The following is a 19608-nucleotide window of genomic DNA, read 5'->3' as shown; positions in this document are numbered from 1 at the left end:
CCCCACTCCAATCCATCCCACCTCAATCCAGTCCACTGCAACCCAATTTAACCCAATCCAATCCATCCCATTCAAATCCAACCCACTCCAATTCAGTCCAACCCATTCTGCCCACTCAAATCCATTCCATCCCATTCAGTCCTATCCACCCTTCTCCAATGAACCCACCCCACTTTAATCCATCCCACTCCAGAACAATTCACCCTAATCCACCCCAACCCAGTCCACTTTGATCCACCCACTCCAATCCAATCAAAGCCACTTTAACCCACCCAACTCCAGTCCAGTTCACCCCTCAAATCTAGCTCACTCCACTCCAATCCACCCCTCTCCAAAAAGCCCACTCAGATCCAAACCATCCCACTCTTATCCAGTCAGCCCCACACCAACCCATCCCACTCCACTCTAGTCCAGTCCACCCCACTCTAGTCCAGTCAACACTAATCTACTCCAGTCCAGTCTACCCTAGTTCAATCCACCCTACCCCACTTTACTCTAGTTCAAGCCACCCCACTCCAATCCACCACGCTCCAATCCAGCGAATCCAATCAACCCCACTCCAGTCCATTGTAATCCTCACCACTCCAGCCGGTCTAATCCACCCCACTCATAACCACCCCAGTTCACCTCACCCCAATCCAATCCACCCCTCCCTAGTCCTGTTACTTCAATCCAATCCACCTACCCCAATCCAATCCAATCTAATCGCCCCACTCTACTCCATTCCAATCTACCCCAATCCACCCCACTACCTCAATCCACTCCAACCCACTCCACCCTATTCCACCCCACACCACGAGACTCTCTGCCACTCAACCATTGAATTCTACTGTCCTCCACTCAACAGCACTTCTTCCCCCCCAAACCCCCCCCCCCTCCCCAACTCTACAACAATCCATGGCTCTAACTTGTAGCCTTGATGAACAGCAGCCACACTGATGTTCAGCATGGCAAAAACACATTGCCTAAGCCAATAGTTCTTGTATAGGTGAGACCTTTTGGCTTTTTCAGTGCTTGTTCTACGTTTGCTGATGATGCAAAGCTTTATGGTGATTTGTTAAAGGGATGCAAAGAAAAAAGAATTGCCACAAAACACGTTTTTTCACTAATGCATTTTATTTAGACTTTTTAGACAGAAATAACATCAAAATTAGTCACTTTTGTTATTTGATGTAGATCAGTTCAGTAGATTTTAAAGTAATAAGGCACAAAAACATCAAGTTATTGGGCCTCAGTATACCACTGGAATTGTGCGATATACTTTAGGAAATAGCAATGACAAAACACAATGTTATCGGTCAACGAAATCCCTTAAAAATAAAAAGGAAGCCATACAGAGAGACAGAGAGCTCCCCAGTGCCAGATCGGAGGGCTGCAGCCCAAATTGTGCCACCCAAGAACATGACAGGCTGCATGTTTTGCTGCAGATAAGTGAAAACAAGACATGACACAGCCTGTGTGCTATGTCCCCTAGCACTACACATAATATATGTAAGTCACCCCTCTAGCAGGCCTTACAGCTATATGCCCTCATATTACATGTGAGGGCATATCTGCAGAAATGCCCCTGCCACGTCTTTGTCAATTCTCAGGCATACAAAGTATTAATTTTAAATATATGTGCTGTACACTGTTCACTACGAGTTCCCCAGCTACTTGATGGCTTCATGGAAGATAGGGATGTTTGGTATCAAACATCTCGTATTGGTGAACCCACACTTAAGCCATTGTTGGATTCACCAATACATGCACTCAGAGGGCACCTTAGAGGTGCCTTCTGAAAAGCTACCAATTACCAGTGTGTTAACTGACTGGTCCTGACCAGTTCAGGCACCTTAGTCAGGTTTCTGACCCCTTAAGTGCTCTCAGGGTCCAGAGACAAAAGCCTGCACTGGGAGGGGGCTTCAAAGGCAGAGAAAACCAACCCCCTGTCCTGACCCCAGTTATGGCGGCAGGACACACGGAAACATTAGGTAGATTAGGAAATATGCCCACTTCATGCCAGTCCTCCCACTTAGGTGGACGAGCTGAAGCAGACACCACTTTTTACATTTCTCCATTTTGGTTTGAAAAAAAATAGGACGCCGGGGTCAGGGTTATGCCCACTTCCCATCAGAAGTGGTCATAAAAAGGAATCAGTCACTGTAAATGTGTGCCCATTGGTTGCCACCTGAAACTCCCTGTAATGCCCTTAAATTGAGTATTTAGGTGGCACCCCATAATTCAGATCCTGACGACTTAAGAAGTCAAATGACAATGAAGAGGCGTACCTATAGAAGAGGAGGAGGAGGGGGAGAAGCAGCTGACCTGGTACCAAACCCACCAGCCTGTCTATACTCATCGACGGACTCTGCCCCAGAAGATGCCTCATCCTGCTGCTGAGCCTCCAGAAACCTAGGAGGAGGACCGCCTGCCTTCCACAAACACTCAAAATTTCAGTGAGCAGCAGACCTGCTCTCCAACCAACTCCAAATAAAGGATTCTGCAGCCCCCGTAACCGCGAAGACCTGAAACCTGAATTTCCCATTGCACCCGCCATCCAGGACCCGAGGTGAAGCGGACCACCAGTGTCGACAAGTTTCTCCAGCTGTCCAGATTGAGTCCATTGTGGTTTTTCCCCTCCTGGAATCCCTAAAGTCACCTGCAGCCTCTGCACGCACGCTCCCTCTCCCGCGGCCTCTGTGGTGAGAGAGACCAGACTCCTCCAACAACCACTACACCCATCGCCGAAGTTGAAGTAGACCCCTGGTGTCAATGACTTCCCCCCCCAGATCTCCTCAGCTCACGTCTATTGTGGTTTCATGGCTCCTGGACTCCACGGCGATGTCTGCAGCCTCAGACCATAGGACCCCCCAACCGCAAGGGCTCTTTAGTCCTGGTGAAGAAGACCAATGGTATATCTGCGTCCCTGAGCACTGCATGTTTGCGACCTACCTGTGGTTGTCCCCAACTGGCCCACCCAACCAGAGCCTTCAGCCTAAATCCACGGGGACCAATCCCCATTAAAATACATTGGGCACCCGACACCGTACTGCACCTCTGCACCTGGCTGCCCAAAGTGGCTTGTTGGTGTGGTCCTGACCTTTGCCCAGTACTTGCCTTAAGTGAACAAGATTGGTCCTGTGAATCGTTGTAAAGTGCTTTTTTGCTGAATGTGTTTTCCTTCTATAGGTTAACTTTGAAGACCTGAAATTGCACAGTGTTGATGTTTGCAAGTAAAAAGAATTTATGCTTAAAAACGTACTTACTGTTTAACGAAGTTCTTGGGCTCAAATTATATATAAAAATAAGTTATTTTTCTAAATTGGTCTCGGATTTATTCTTTGAGGGTGTCTCACATTTATTGCCTCTGTGAGTGCAACAAATGCTTAGCACTAACTACCCTCTGATAAGCCTAACTACTTGCCCACGTATACCACAAAATAGAACGTTAGTACTATCTACTTTTGCCTCTGAAAACCAATTGCGGATCCACTGGACTCTGCACAGTGAACTTATCTTTAGTGCACCATATAGAGAGCCAGCTTCCTACAACGCTTGTCTTCATTCTGGGTTTGGATGTGAAATAGAGTCCATAGGAAGAAATGAGACACTTTACCAAAGTCTGTATAGGTAGGGAAAAATATTTGTAGTGTTTTATACACTTTTTAAAAAGTTTATAGATTACCACTTTACTTCCTTGAAACTATCTAGGAAGTACTGCGGGTAGTGCAGCACCTGTTGAAAAAAAATAATAATTATAATACCATATAGAAAAAGACACTGTACAACACTCCACTCCACTCCTCTCTGATATGCCACTTTACTCTATGGCACACAACTCCACCCTGAAACTCCGATCTGCATCACTCCACTCTACAACACAACACTGTACTCTACAACACGCATCTCCACTCTGTCAGGCAGCTCCACGACACGCCACCCTACTGTACTCCACTGCACATCACTAAACTTCACTCCGCTGTACCTATTGAAATCTAAAAAAAAAAAATATATGGCAAAAGACACTCAGATATGCCACTTTACTATACGGCATGTCACTCCATTCTACGACATTCCCCTCTACTCCATTCCTCTCTGACGCACACCATTCCACTCAGACACAGCACTCTGACTCGCCAATCCACTGTTCGCTGCTCCACTCTACATCACTGCTCCTCTCTATGCCACTCTACTTCACTGTACGACACTCTACAGCACCACATGCCTCTCCACTCTACAACACAACACTTCATGCCCCTGCACTGTACAACCCACCACTTGGCTCTATGACATGCTACTCCACTCTTCGACATACCACTCTGCTCTAAGCTCCTCACTGTAACACACCACTCTTGACACACCACCCTATTCTACGGTGGTAGGACATGCCACTCCATTCTACAACACTCCCGGCAACTCTACGAGCTCCATGCCACTCCACTCTGACACTCCAGGACACACCACTCCACTGTATCACACAGCACTCGACTCTGACCTACCACTCCACTCTACAGCACTCTACTCCACTCTGACCCTCCTCGCTGTCAGTCCAGTCCACTCTGACACACTACTCCACTCTACAACACTTCACTCCACATTATGCCCCTCCACTCTACACCAATGTTCTACACTCTGACACGCCATTCCAAAGTATGAGATGTCACTCCACTCTACAATCCTCCACTATCCAAAATGCAACTTCAATCTATGCCCCTCCACACCCCTCACTCTGACACTCTACGACATGTCATTCTGTGACACACCACTCTGCAGCACTCTACCACATGCCACTCCACAGCACTGTACGACATGCCACTCCACTTGACACTGACACACCCTACGTGGCACACACTCCACTCTGCATGCCTCCACTCCACAATACTGTACTCCACTCCATGCCCTTCCTCTCTACTTCACTGTACGACACACTATTTCACTCAAAAACTCCATGCCACTCCAATCTACTACACACCACCCTACTTCACTCTGTGCTCCTCCTCTCTATGCCCTCGCACCCCACATCCATCCACTCTACACCCCTCCACTCTACGCTACTGACATGACACACCACTCCTTTCTACCTCGTGCCACTCCATTCTACCATTTGCCACTCCATTCTACCATGTGCCACTCCATTCTACCATGTGCCACTCCACTCAACCACATGCCACTGCGCTACATTCTGTGCCACTCCACTCTAACACTCTGATCCACTCTGTGCAACTCTGAGACTCTACTCCACTGTACAATACTATGCAACTCCCTCTACACTACGCCACACCACATTACTACACTGTACTCCTCTACTTCATTCTACACCACTCTAGCACTGCACTCTCACTCCACAACACTTTACTCCACTCTGTGCCACTCCACTATCAACACAACTCCACTCTTAACCATTCTACGACACTCATCAATGCTGTGCTCAACTCTGACATTTTATGACTCTCCACTCTACGACACTGTACTCCACTCATTCCAATTCTACGACACTCCACAACACTACACTCCCCTCTATCCCATTCCACAAGACTCCACGACACTGTACTCTACTATATTCATTACAATGTTGTATTTCGGATCCCAGAAGAAATATGGTTAATATTGCTGCAAGCTCTTTTTGAGACATTTGAATTGTTCTTAAAATAACATTTTTTTTTTTTTTTTTTTTAATGATCTCTTTCTGGAAGTTTTTTCCCGCAAAGTCAACATGACAAAAAAACAATAGTCACAACAGGAGTAAAATAATAACAATAAAAAAAAAAAACTAAGGGTGTTGGGGAAGACACTTGTGATCCATGACCAGCTCCTGATATACAGGGAGTGCAGAATTATTAGGCAAATGAGTATTTTGACCACATCATCCTCTTTATGCATGTTGTCTTACTCCAAGCTGTATAGGCTCGAAAGCCTACTACCAATTAAGCATATTAGGTGATGTGCATCTCTGTAATGAGAAGGGGTGTGGTCTAATGACATCAACACCCTATATCAGGTGTGCATAATTATTAGGCAACTTCCTTTCCTTTGGCAAAATGGGTCAAAAGAAGGACTTGACAGGCTCAGAAAAGTCAAAAATAGTGAGATATCTTGCAGAGGGGTGCAGCACTCTTAAAATTGCAAAGCTTCTGAAGCGTGATCATCGAACAATCAAGCGTTTCATTCAAAACAGTCAACCGGGTCGCAAGAAGCGTGTGGAAAAACCAAGGCGCAAAATAACTGCCCATGAACTGAGAAAAGTCAAGCGTGCAGCTGCCACGATGCCACTTGCCACCAGTTTGGCCATATTTCAGAGCTGCAACATCACTGGAGTGCCCAAAAGCACAAGGTGTGCAATACTCAGAGACATGGCCAAGGTAAGAAAGGCTGAAAGACGACCACCACTGAACAAGACACACAAGCTGAAACGTCAAGACTGGGCCAAGAAATATCTCAAGACTGATTTTTCTAAGGTTTTATGGACTGATGAAATGAGAGTGAGTCTTGATGGGCCAGATGGATGGGCCCGTGGCTGGATTGGTAAAGGGCAGAGAGCTCCAGTCCGACTCAGACGCCAGCAAGGTGGAGGTGGAGTACTGGTTTGGGCTGGTATCATCAAAGATGAGCTTGTGGGGCCTTTTCGGGTTGAGGATGGAGTCAAGCTCAACTCCCAGTCCTACTGCCAGTTTCTGGAAGACACCTTCTTCAAGCAGTGGTACAGGAAGAAGCCTGCATCCTTCAAGAAAAACATGATTTTCATGCAGGACAATGCTCCATCACACGCGTCCAAGTACTCCACAGCGTGGCTGGCAAGAAAGGGTATAAAAGAAGGAAATCTAATGACATGGCCTCCTTGTTCACCTGATCTGAACCCCATTGAGAACCTGTGGTCCATCATCAAATGTGAGATTTACAAGGAGGGAAAACAGTACACCTCTCTGAACAGTGTCTGGGAGGCTGTGGTTGCTGCTGCACGCAATGTTGATGGTGAACAGATCAAAACACTGACAGAATCCATGGATGGCAGGCTTTTGAGTGTCCTTGCAAAGAAAGGTGGCTATATTGGTCACTGATTTGTTTTTGTTTTGTTTTTGAATGTCAGAAATGTATATTTGTGAATGTTGAGATGTTATATTGGTTTCACTGGTAATAATAAATAATTGAAATGGGTATATATTTGTTTTTTGTTAAGTTGCCTAATAATTATGCACAGTAATAGTCACCTGCACACACAGATATCCCCCTAACATAGCTAAAACTAAAAACAAACTAAAAACTACTTCCAAAAATATTCAGCTTTGATATTAATGAGTTTTTTGGGTTCATTGAGAACATGGTTGTTGTTCAATAATAAAATTAATCCTCAAAAATACAACTTGCCTAATAATTCTGCACTCCCTGTATTGTCATGTCTCTCTCCTGTAACAATCCCAGTATGGCAGAGGAGATAGTTTGTTGCAGTACTACCATACCTCTCGATAATTTTCCTATTCTGCTTCAGGAATTTTATTGGCACCCCGGTATTAGGAGCAGGTACTGATGCAGATCAGACGCACTGTCTAAATATGGAAGGGCAGATACAGCTGAAGAAGTCGAGGGTGCTACTGGAGGGATAGATGCAGCAGGTGGAGGTGCCGAGGACACAGAGGAAGCTGACTGTGTTGTCATAGCCAGTTAAGTGCCTGCAGCTAATCTTCCGGCTTTGGTCTCTTCAATCTCCCGTCTGGTGCCTTCTTTCTACATGTGTCAGCCTGACAATACTTACACATATACCATTAAATACACAACTGACCATCAAACCATTGATCCATATTTTGTTTTAAAATCATTCTATTGGGTAAATAGATTTTTTACTGAAGTACCGCAGTACTATCGAGGAGCCGCTATTTAACGCAAAACATTCACACAGTCTTTGTTGATGTTCCTAAGGAACTTTGAACTTGCTCGTAAGTACCGCTGTACCAAAAAAGGATTTTTACAAAATACCATAAACGCGATTCTAGGATTAAAAAACAATTTTTTTACTTAAAAAATGCAAATTCAATGAAAAACCAAAGGTTAAAGATTAGTCATAGTTAGAAAAAACGTGTTTTATTTCTTTACAAAACAAACCTAAACTACACAAACATTAGAAATTCTAAAGTTATAAATTAGTTATAATTTGCAACCCACCCAAAACTTACTATGACTTATGCACCTCCATACACAGTGTTGTGAACTCACTAGCCAGACTACCTTAACTGTAATACAGCCCTCTACCATGCACAGTCTTGTAAAAAAAGATGTCATTTCAGATGGCCTGAGTGTACTTATGAATGTTAAAACCGATGTAATATGATAGGATATAAGATGTGCATGAGGAAGACGTGAGTTATAGTTAATGTAGTTTGGCTGGTGAGTTCACAACACTGTGTAAGGAAGACCGTGAGTCAGTAAGTTTTGGGTGGTGCTCAAGTTATACCTTTAACGTATAGTTATTGCAGAAAGGTGACTCAGTGTGTGGTGAACACGTATTGTGTTACACCTTATACTGGGTCCATGCAACTCCAATTAGTGTTAGTGTCTAGACAGCCACGGCTCTCTAGGGTAGCTGTGGTGAGCAGCCAAGACTTCTCTAGAAGGCATGTGAAGCACTTGCAGTACCACAGTTGTCACACAGTAACTTATCACACATGAAAGGAACCCCACAGTGTTGCAAAAAAAATGGTAATTTATTATAGGCGCGCCAAACTAGACTGTCATTAGTATCCCTCCCTCTGAAGGTATGAACACACAAAATACACACTGGTAAGTACTCAGGAAAAGCATAAATTAGCAAGGGCCCTATCGGGGCCAAACCATATAGTTAAAAAAAAAAAAAGGGGGGGGGGGATGCAAACGGGTGTTCCCCACCAGAGTGTATGGAGTTGTTACACAAGGGTGGGGGGAGACTGGAACCCCAAAAGGTAAGTAACTAGAAGATACCCAGTGGCTGGGTGCAGAGAGGTAAGTTACACGGTTTTACCATAGGCTAACATGGGGACGTCATGGTTGGAGAATGCGGAAACCAGATTGTCCGAACCCAAGGGGCAGATTCCGGGCGAGGCGGACCTGCAAAAGAAGGGAACAGAGTCCAGTCCATGCGGGAGTGTCCAGGTGGGGTAGGAGCCAATGCCCACCCTTCTGTACCTGAAGATCCTGATCAACGGTGATGGATGAAGTACAGCTGAGGGGTCCAGGAGCTCTCGAGTCGCCTACAAGCTATCCCTCGCCAGTCGCCAGATTGCAGATAGGTTAGTATTCAGGAGGACCATCAACAAGCACAGGCAAATGCAAAGGATCGGCTGGAGGTTATGCAGAGCTGTGGAGGACCAACAAGGTCCTGGGGACTCGACCCTTGGAAGGGAGTCCGGGCTAACCCTCAGGATACAGGAGAGCCAGAAGAAGCAGTCAAAGCCTCCGCAGACAACCCACTGTCAACAGTCATAGTAAGTCGGAGTGAGGCCCTGTCAGCACACCTGAAGAGGAGCCCCACGTTGCTGGCGCTGCAAAGAGGAGACTGTCAGAAGTAGAGTGCGGCGGCTTGGGGCTACTTGGAGCTTGCAGATCCCTCAGAGTAGGAGTCAGCAAGCCTTGGTTGGTGCAACAGTCACAGTGCATAGGGATTCTGTCCCAGTGGCAGAGGTAAGGGCTCACCGTCTCCCACTTTGGACAGAATGCAGAGAGTACCCAGGGGATCCCTCAGAACCACCACCCATGTTGAAGAATCTTCGCAGATCCAGAAGACAAAAGATCCCACCAGCCGGATGTAGTTGCGTTACATGCCTGCTGAAAAAAGGTGACACCTTCACTCCAAGAAAGATTCCTTTTTGCTTCTTGGTGCAGCTGAAGTCTTGCTGATCCCAGTGATGCACATCCGTGTAGATGTTGCAGAGTGCTGACAGGAGCCGTGGAAACAAGGTTGCAAAGAGAAATCTTCTCAGGATCCAGAGGCCAGGAACAGAAGATTGTCTTTGCAGAGAGTTCCTGGTGGAGTCTGGCACGACATTCTGGGGACACACCCACAAGGGAGTCCCTAAATAGTCCAAAAAGGGGTTTGATCACTCTCTGGGGTGACCACCTATCAGGAGGGGTTACTGACGTCAACTACATGGCCTACCCAGTCAGATGCTCCCTGAGGCCTCTGCACATCTTGTTTCCAAGATGGCAGAACCAAGTGGCCACCCGAAGGAGCTCTGGGCCCCACCCTAGGGTTGGCGATGGACATGGGAGTGGTCACTCCCCTTTCCTTTGTGTGTTCCCTGGACTGGTGCACACCGGATTATGCAAGTAGGGCACCAAATATGCCCTTCAAAGCACTCCGGTGGCATCGGGAGGGTACCGCTCCCCAGCCCAGTAACACCTATTTCCAAAGAAGAAGAGGGGTGCACCCCTCTCCTCCAGGAAATCCTCTGTTCTTCTGTCCCCTGGTTGAGCTGGTCAAGCAGCAGGAGGGCAGAATTGTGTCTGACACTGAAAGAATGGTAGGAGCAGAGCTGTGGGATCCTCTAAGGAACCACAGGGTGTATGGAATCAGGCCACCAATATTGGAATCAGTTTTGGGGTATGGTTCCGACATGTTTGATAACAAACATGCCCAGGTTCGGAGTTACCCTTATGTAGCTTGACCAAAGATAGTGGCCAGTACATAGACAAAATGGCTTCCCCACACTTAAGAAGTCCATGGAATTGGAACTGGAATTCCTAGGGGCACCCCTACACACAGGGACCTGCACCCTGCCCTTTAGGCTGAAAGGGCTTACCATAGGTGTGACTTACAGTGACATTGTGTAGTGACCAGTAGTGAAAGGGTGCATGCACCATTTCATGCAGGCTGCAACGGGAGACCTGCAGACAAAGTTTACATGGGCTCCCATGGGTGGCATAATACATGCTGCAGCTCTTGGGAGGCTCCTGGTGTATCAATTCCCTGGATACCTAAGTACCATCTACTAGGGACTTACAGGGTATGCAAATTTTGGGATGTACGAAGTACCAAAACAACCAAATTTGGAGGAGAGAGCACAATCACTGGGGTCCTGATTAGAAGGATCCAAGTGAAAACATGCTAAGCTCGCTGACATCAGGCAAAAAGTGGGAGTAACCATGGCAAACAGAGTGGACTTTCCTATGGTTATGACTGTAGAATTTTTAATGTTTGTGTAATTAGTTCTGAATAGAAAATAAATGATTGTTTCCTAATTATACTATAATTAATGTTTAACCTTTTTGTTTTTTCATTGAATATGAATATAAATCTTTTATAAAGAGGTTGTATTAAAAAAAGGAAATGTATTCATCTCAACATTTTGCTTTTTAAGAACAATTAAAAACAACTTTAAATTGGTTTTAATAAGATATGCTCATTGTAAATAGTATTAGGATGGGTTGGAGGTTAGGTTTTGGTGTGGGTTATTAAAGTAAGGGATAGTGTCAGGGATGGGGTTAGGGTAATTGAAGGCACAAGGGTTATAAGGTTAATTTGGAATTACTGTTTGGAGTCGGGATAAGGGTTGCCTTGTAGGTCAAAGGTGATACGAGGTCATTTTTTGCTACACTTATGTATTTAATACTAAAATACAGATAACATCGTTTTTCCCACAACTTATTTAGGTCTGCTTTTTGCTTTAATTTTTTATATATAGGACTTATTTACATACAACATTAACCTTCAAGTGCATTGTTAGTGATAAACCAGGGGTTAAATCAAGGAACTTATGCATATCGTGTCTTTGCCAGACATTCAACTCTCCTGTTGTTTAGGGGTCATGTGACAATCCATCAAATCCAACTGATGGGAGTAGGCATCTTAGAGAAGAATTTGTCTCAATGATTCCTGGCTCCTTGTTTGCCATTGACTGTACCTCTCTGTGCCTATATGTCTGTGAAAGATCCCATGAGGATGAACCATTGTTGTAAGTCTGCAACTCTGTTCTTCTAACCTGATTCATGAAGTAACTTTTATGTCTTTTGCTACCAGTAGAATTTTCTCTTTGTTCACAGTGTCTACGCGATTGGTGATGTTGTCGCTGGGCCTATGCTTGCCCATAAAGCTGAAGATGAAGGTATTCTGTGTGTTGAAGGAATGGCTGGAGGCGCTGTGCATATGGACTACAATTCTGTGCCGTCTGTGATTTATACCCACCCTGAAGTTGCCTGGGTTGGAAAATCTGAGGAGCAGTTGAAAGAAGAGGTACTGTACTGTGTGTCAAGTTATGTTTTATTTTGTATGCATGCATTTACCAATTTACCTTTTTAGATACTTGACAAATATGAACTATAATATTTATGAGAATAAGGGTTTTGGTAGGTTAGTGATTGGCGCTAATGTGAAATGTCAACAAACAAAACAAATGTGAATGTACTATGTTTGCCCTTTGAAAGAAAACTTGCTGTAGATGCTTATCGCAAACAGTGATGATTGCCAATTGAATCGCTTCTTAATACGTGTCTGAGTGAGACTTAAACTTAAAAATTTTATGTGTATTTTAGTACCCAGAATGTGCACCTTCATGGAGAAGCTGTAGGTAGTTAGTACAAACTTCACCCTCTTATCCTTAGAAAGAATTCCTGTTGTCTGTGAAGAACAACAACCAATAAGTAGTCCAAACCGGTCTGAATAACATGAAGCTGGACGGCTTCTAACCATACCCTAACTTTGTACAAAGGACAAGAGAAACTGATTTATAATTCAACCCTCTCAAATCAATTCACAATAATTGCAGGATTGTAGATATTCAATTCTATGCCTTAGTCAAACGTATGAATAGTACCATTTTAGAACAATCTCAGACCTGTCATAGCCCAGGGCACGTATTATAGGGACAGACTTTCTCTGTTTGCATCACAGCAGACCTTAACCCCTTCGCTGCCAGGCCTTTTCCCCCTCCTGTGCCGAGCCTTTTTTTGGCTATTTGGAGCAGTTCGCGCTTAGGCCCTCATAACTTTTTGTTCACATAAGCTACCCATGCCAAGTTTGCGTCCTTTTTTTCCAACATCCTAGGGATTCTAGAGGTACCCAGACTTTGTGGGTTCCCCAGAAGGAGGCCAAGAAATTAGCCAAAAAACAGTGAAAATTTCATTTTTTTAAAAAAATTTGGAAAAATGGGCTGCAGAAGAAGGCTTGTGGTTTTTTCCCTGAAAAGGGCATCAACAAAGGGTTTGCGGTGATAAAATCACCAGCTTCCCAGCTTTCAGGAACAGGCAGACTTGAATCAGAAAACCCAATTTTTCAACCCAATTTTGGCATTTTACTGGGACATACCCCATTTTTACGATTTTTTGTGCTTTCAGCCTCCTTCCAGTCAGTGACAGAAATGGGCATGAAACCAACGCTGGATCCCATAAACCGCAACATTTCTGAAAAGTAGACAAAATTCTGAATTCAGCAAGGGGTAATTTGTGTAGATCCTACAAGGGTTTCCTACAGAAAATAGCAACTGAAAAAGAAAAATATTGAAATTGAGGTGAAAAAAACATCAATTTTTCTCTAAGTTTTACTCTGTAACTTTTTCCTGCAATGTCAGATTTTCGAAAGCAATATACCGTTACGTCTGCTGGACTCTTCTGGTTGCGGGGATATATAGGGCTTGTAGGTTCATCAAGAACTCTAGGTACCCAGAGCCAATAAATGACCTGCACCCTGCAGTGGGTTTTCATTCTATGCCGGGTATACAGCAATTCATTTGCTGAAATATAAAGAGTAAAAAATAGCTATCAAGAAAACCTTTGTATTTCCAAAATGGGCACAAGATAAGGTGTTGAGAAGCAGTGGTTATTTGCACATCTCTGAATTCCGGGGTGCCCATACTAGCATGTGAATTACAGGGCATTTCTCAAATAGACGTCTTTTTTACACACTGTCTTACATTTGGAAGGGAAAAATGTAGAGAAAGACAAGGGGCAATAACACTTGTTTTGCTATTCTATGTTCCCCCAAGTCTCCCGATAAAAATGATACCTCACTTGTGTGGGTAGGCCTAGCGCCCGCGACAGGAAACGCACCAAAGCGCAACGTGGACACATCACAGAAAACAGACGTGTTTTTAGCAAAGTGCCTACCTGTAGATTTTGGCCTCTAGCTCAGCCGCCACCTAGGGAAACCTACCAAACCTGTGCATTTCTGAAAACTAGAGACCTAGGGGAATCCAAGATGGGGTGATTTGTGTGGCTCGGACCAGGTTCTGTTACCCAGAATCCTTTGCAAACCTCAAAATTTGGCTAAAAAAACACATGTTCCTCACATTTCTGTGGCAGAAAGTTCTGGAATCTGAGAGGAGCCACAAATTTCCTTCCACCCAGCGTTCCCCCATGTCTCCCGATAAAAATGATACCTCACTTGTGTGGGTAGGCCTAGCGCCCGCGACAGGAAACGCCCCAAAGCGCAACGTGGACACATCACAGAAAACAGACCTGTTTTTAGCAAAGTGCCTACCTGTAGATTTTGGCCTCTAGCTCAGCCGCCACCTAGGGAAACCTACCAAACCTGTGCATTTCTGAAAACTAGAGACCTAGGGGAATCCAAGGAGGGGTGACTGGCGGGGCTCGGACCAGGTTCTGTTACCCAGAATCCTTTGCAAAGCTCAAAAATTGGCTAAAAAAACACATGTTCCTCACATTTCTGTGGCAGAAAGTTCTGGAATCTGGGAGGAGCCACAAATTTCCTTCCACCCAGCGTTCCCCCAAGTCTCCCGATAAAAATGATACCTCACTTGCGTGGGTAGGCCTAGCGCCCGCGACAGGAAACGCCCCAAAGCGCAACGTGGACACCACCAAAATTTTGGAAGAAAACAGACCTGTTTTTAGCGAAGTGCCTACCTGTAGATTTTGGCCTGTAGCTCAGCCGCCACCTAGGGAAACCTACCAAACCTGTGCATTTCTGAAAACTAGAGACCTAGGGGAATCCAAGGAGGGGTGACTGGCGGGGCTCGGACCAGGTTCTGTTACCCAGAATCCTTTGCAAAGCTCAAAAATTGGCTAAAAAAACACATGTTCCTCACATTTCTGTGGCAGAAAGTTCTGGAATCTGAGAGGAGCCACAAATTTCCTTCCACCCAGCGTTCCCCCACGTCTCCCGATAAAAATGATACCTCACTTGTGTGGGTAGGCCTAGCGCCCGCGACAGGAAACGCCCCAAAGCGCAACGTGGACACATCACAGAAAACAGACCTGTTTTTAGCAAAGTGCCTACCTGTAGATTTTGGCCTGTAGCTCAGCCGCCACCTAGGGAAACCTACCAAACCTGTGCATTTCTGAAAACTAGAGACCTAGGGGAATCCAAGGAGGGGTGACTGGCGGGGCTCGGACCAGGTTCTGTTACCCAGAATCCTTTGCAAAGCTCAAAAATTGGCTAAAAAAACACATGTTCCTCACATTTCTGTGGCAGAAAGTTCTGGAATCTGGGAGGAGCCACAAATTACCTTCCACCCAGCGTTCCCCCAAGTCTCCCGATAAAAATGATACCTCACTTGCGTGGGTAGGCCTAGCGCCCGCGACAGGAAACGCCCCAAAGCGCAACGTGGACACCACCAAAATTTTGGAAGAAAACAGACCTGTTTTTAGCGAAGTGCCTACCTGTAGATTTTGGCCTGTAGCTCAGCCGCCACCTAGGGAAACCTACCAAACCTGTGCATTTCTGAAAACTAGAGACCTAGGGGAATCCAAGGAGGGGTGACTGGCGGGGCTCGGACCAGGTTCTGTTACCCAGAATCCTTTGCAAAGCTCAAAAATTGGCTAAAAAAACACATGTTCCTCACATTTCTGTGGCAGAAAGTTCTGGAATCTGAGAGGAGCCACAAATTTCCTTCCACCCAGCGTTCCCCCACGTCTCCCGATAAAAATGATACCTCACTTGTGTGGGTAGGCCTAGCGCCCGCGACAGGAAACGCCCCAAAGCGCAACGTGGACACATCACAGAAAACAGACCTGTTTTTAGCAAAGTGCCTACCTGTAGATTTTGGCCTGTAGCTCAGCCGCCACCTAGGGAAACCTACCAAACCTGTGCATTTCTGAAAACTAGAGACCTAGGGGAATCCAAGGAGGGGTGACTGGCGGGGCTCGGACCAGGTTCTGTTACCCAGAATCCTTTGCAAAGCTCAAAAATTGGCTAAAAAAACACATGTTCCTCACATTTCTGTGGCAGAAAGTTCTGGAATCTGGGAGGAGCCACAAATTTCCTTCCACCCAGCGTTCCCCCAAGTCTCCCGATAAAAATGATACCTCACTTGCGTGGGTAGGCCTAGCGCCCGCGACAGGAAACGCCCCAAAGCGCAACGTGGACACCACCAAAATTTTGGAAGAAATCAGACCTGTTTTTAGCGAAGTGCCTACCTGTAGATTTTGGCCTGTAGCTCAGCCGCCACCTAGGGAAACCTACCAAACCTGTGCATTTCTGAAAACTAGAGACCTAGGGGAATCCAAGGAGGGGTGACTGGCGGGGCTCGGACCAGGTTCTGTTACCCAGAATCCTTTGCAAAGCTCAAAAATTGGCTAAAAAAACACATGTTCCTCACATTTCTGTGGCAGAAAGTTCTGGAATCTGGGAGGAGCCACAAATTACCTTCCACCCAGCGTTCCCCCAAGTCTCCCGATAAAAATGATACCTCACTTGCGTGGGTAGGCCTAGCGCCCGCGACAGGAAACGCCCCAAAGCGCAACGTGGACACCACCAAAATTTTGGAAGAAAACAGACCTGTTTTTAGCGAAGTGCCTACCTGTAGATTTTGGCCTGTAGCTCAGCCGCCACCTAGGGAAACCTACCAAACCTGTGCATTTCTGAAAACTAGAGACCTAGGGGAATCCAAGGAGGGGTGACTGGCGGGGCTCGGACCAGGTTCTGTTACCCAGAATCCTTTGCAAAGCTCAAAAATTGGCTAAAAAAACACATGTTCCTCACATTTCTGTGGCAGAAAGTTCTGGAATCTGAGAGGAGCCACAAATTTCCTTCCACCCAGCGTTCCCCCACGTCTCCCGATAAAAATGATACCTCACTTGTGTGGGTAGGCCTAGCGCCCGCAACAGGAAACGCCCCAAAGCGCAACGTGGACACATCACAGAAAACAGACCTGTTTTTAGCAAAGTGCCTACCTGTAGATTTTGGCCTGTAGCTCAGCCGCCACCTAGGGAAACCTACCAAACCTGTGCATTTCTGAAAACTAGAGACCTAGGGGAATCCAAGGAGGGGTGACTGGCGGGGCTCGGACCAGGTTCTGTTACCCAGAATCCTTTGCAAAGCTCAAAAATTGGCTAAAAAAACACATGTTCCTCACATTTCTGTGGCAGAAAGTTCTGGAATCTGGGAGGAGCCACAAATTTCCTTCCACCCAGCGTTCCCCCAAGTCTCCCGATAAAAATGATACCTCACTTGCGTGGGTAGGCCTAGCGCCCGCGACAGGAAACGCCCCAAAGCGCAACGTGGACACCACCAAAATTTTGGAAGAAAACAGACCTGTTTTTAGCGAAGTGCCTACCTGTAGATTTTGGCCTGTAGCTCAGCCGCCACCTAGGGAAACCTACCAAACCTGTGCATTTCTGAAAACTAGAGACCTAGGGGAATCCAAGGAGGGGTGACTGGCGGGGCTCGGACTAGGTTCTGTTACCCAGAATCCTTTGCAAAGCTCAAAAATTGGCTAAAAAAACACATGTTCCTCACATTTCTGTGGCAGAAAGTTCTGGAATCTGAGAGGAGCCACAAATTTCCTTCCACCCAGCGTTCCCCCACGTCTCCCGATAAAAATGATACCTCACTTGTGTGGGTAGGCCTAGCGCCCGCGACAGGAAACGCCCCAAAGCGCAACGTGGACACATCACAGAAAACAGACCTGTTTTTAGCAAAGTGCCTACCTGTAGATTTTGGCCTGTAGCTCAGCCGCCACCTAGGGAAACCTACCAAACCTGTGCATTTCTGAAAACTAGAGACCTAGGGGAATCCAAGGAGGGGTGACTGGCGGGGCTCGGACCAGGTTCTGTTACCCAGAATCCTTTGCAAAGCTCAAAAATTGGCTAAAAAAACACATGTTCCTCACATTTCTGTGGCAGAAAGTTCTGGAATCTGGGAGGAGCCACAAATTTCCTTCCACCCAGCGTTCCCCCAAGTCTCCCGATAAAAATGATACCTCACTTGCGTGGGTAGGCCTAGCGCCCGCGACAGGAAACGCCCCAAAGCGCAACGTGGACACCACCAAAATTTTGGAAGAAAACAGACCTGTTTTTAGCGAAGTGCCTACCTGTAGATTTTGGCCTGTAGCTCAGCCGCCACCTAGGGAAACCTACCAAACCTGTGCATTTCTGAAAACTAGAGACCTAGGGGAATCCAAGGAGGGGTGACTGGCGGGGCTCGGACCAGGTTCTGTTACCCAGAATCCTTTGCAAAGCTCAAAAATTGGCTAAAAAAACACATGTTCCTCACATTTCTGTGGCAGAAAGTTCTGGAATCTGAGAGGAGCCACAAATTTCCTTCCACCCAGCGTTCCCCCACGTCTCCCGATAAAAATGATACCTCACTTGTGTGGGTAGGCCTAGCGCCCGCGACAGGAAACGCCCCAAAGCGCAACGTGGACACATCACAGAAAACAGACCTGTTTTTAGCAAAGTGCCTACCTGTAGATTTTGGCCTGTAGCTCAGCCGCCACCTAGGGAAACCTACCAAACCTGTGCATTTCTGAAAACTAGAGACCTAGGGGAATCCAAGGAGGGGTGACTGGCGGGGCTCGGACCAGGTTCTGTTACCCAGAATCCTTTGCAAAGCTCAAAAATTGGCTAAAAAAACACATGTTCCTCACATTTCTGTGGCAGAAAGTTCTGGAATCTGGGAGGAGCCACAAATTTCCTTCCACCCAGCGTTCCCCCAAGTCTCCCGATAAAAATGATACCTCACTTGCGTGGGTAGGCCTAGCGCCCGCGACAGGAAACGCCCCAAAGCGCAACGTGGACACCACCAAAATTTTGGAAGAAAACAGACCTGTTTTTAGCGAAGTGCCTACCTGTAGATTTTGGCCTGTAGCTCAGCCGCCACCTAGGGAAACCTACCAAACCTGTGCATTTCTGAAAACTAGAGACCTAGGGGAATCCAAGGAGGGGTGACTGGCGGGGCTCGGACCAGGTTCTGTTACCCAGAATCCTTTGCAAAGCTAAAAAATTGGCTAAAAAAACACATGTTCCTCACATTTCTGTGGCAGAAAGTTCTGGAATCTGGGAGGAGCCACAAATTTCCTTCCACCCAGCGTTCCCCCAAGTCTCCCGATAAAAATGATACCTCACTTGCGTGGGTAGGCCTAGCGCCCGCGACAGGAAACGCCCCAAAGCGCAACGTGGACACCACCAAAATTTTGGAAGAAAACAGACCTGTTTTTAGCGAAGTGCCTACCTGTAGATTTTGGCCTGTAGCTCAGCCGCCACCTAGGGAAACCTACCAAACCTGTGCATTTCTGAAAACTAGAGACCTAGGGGAATCCAAGGAGGGGTGACTGGCGGGGCTCGGACCAGGTTCTGTTACCCAGAATCCTTTGCAAAGCTAAAAAATTGGCTAAAAAAACACATGTTCCTCACATTTCTGTGGCAGAAAGTTCTGGAATCTGGGAGGAGCCACAAATTTCCTTCCACCCAGCGTTCCCCCACGTCTCCCGATAA

The 19608-nt window shown here is 46.3% G+C and overlaps 1 protein-coding gene across 1 annotated transcript in view; it reads left to right on the top strand.

Annotated features, from left to right (window-relative positions):
- DLD (dihydrolipoamide dehydrogenase) overlaps positions 1-19608 on the top strand; it is a 208998-nt gene that overhangs the window by 146211 nt on the left and 43179 nt on the right. The window contains exon 11 of the mRNA XM_069229823.1: positions 11986-12175. Within this exon, the coding sequence (XP_069085924.1) occupies positions 11986-12175 (190 nt within the window). The remainder of the gene's footprint in view (positions 1-11985; positions 12176-19608) is intronic.

The sequence above is a fragment of the Pleurodeles waltl genome, chromosome 4_1, assembly GCF_031143425.1.
Source record: "Pleurodeles waltl isolate 20211129_DDA chromosome 4_1, aPleWal1.hap1.20221129, whole genome shotgun sequence".
NCBI classification, from domain to species: domain Eukaryota; kingdom Metazoa; phylum Chordata; class Amphibia; order Caudata; family Salamandridae; genus Pleurodeles; species Pleurodeles waltl.
The sequence above is the reverse complement of the archived record's forward strand: the minus strand, read 5'-3'. Positions and strand labels throughout refer to the sequence as shown.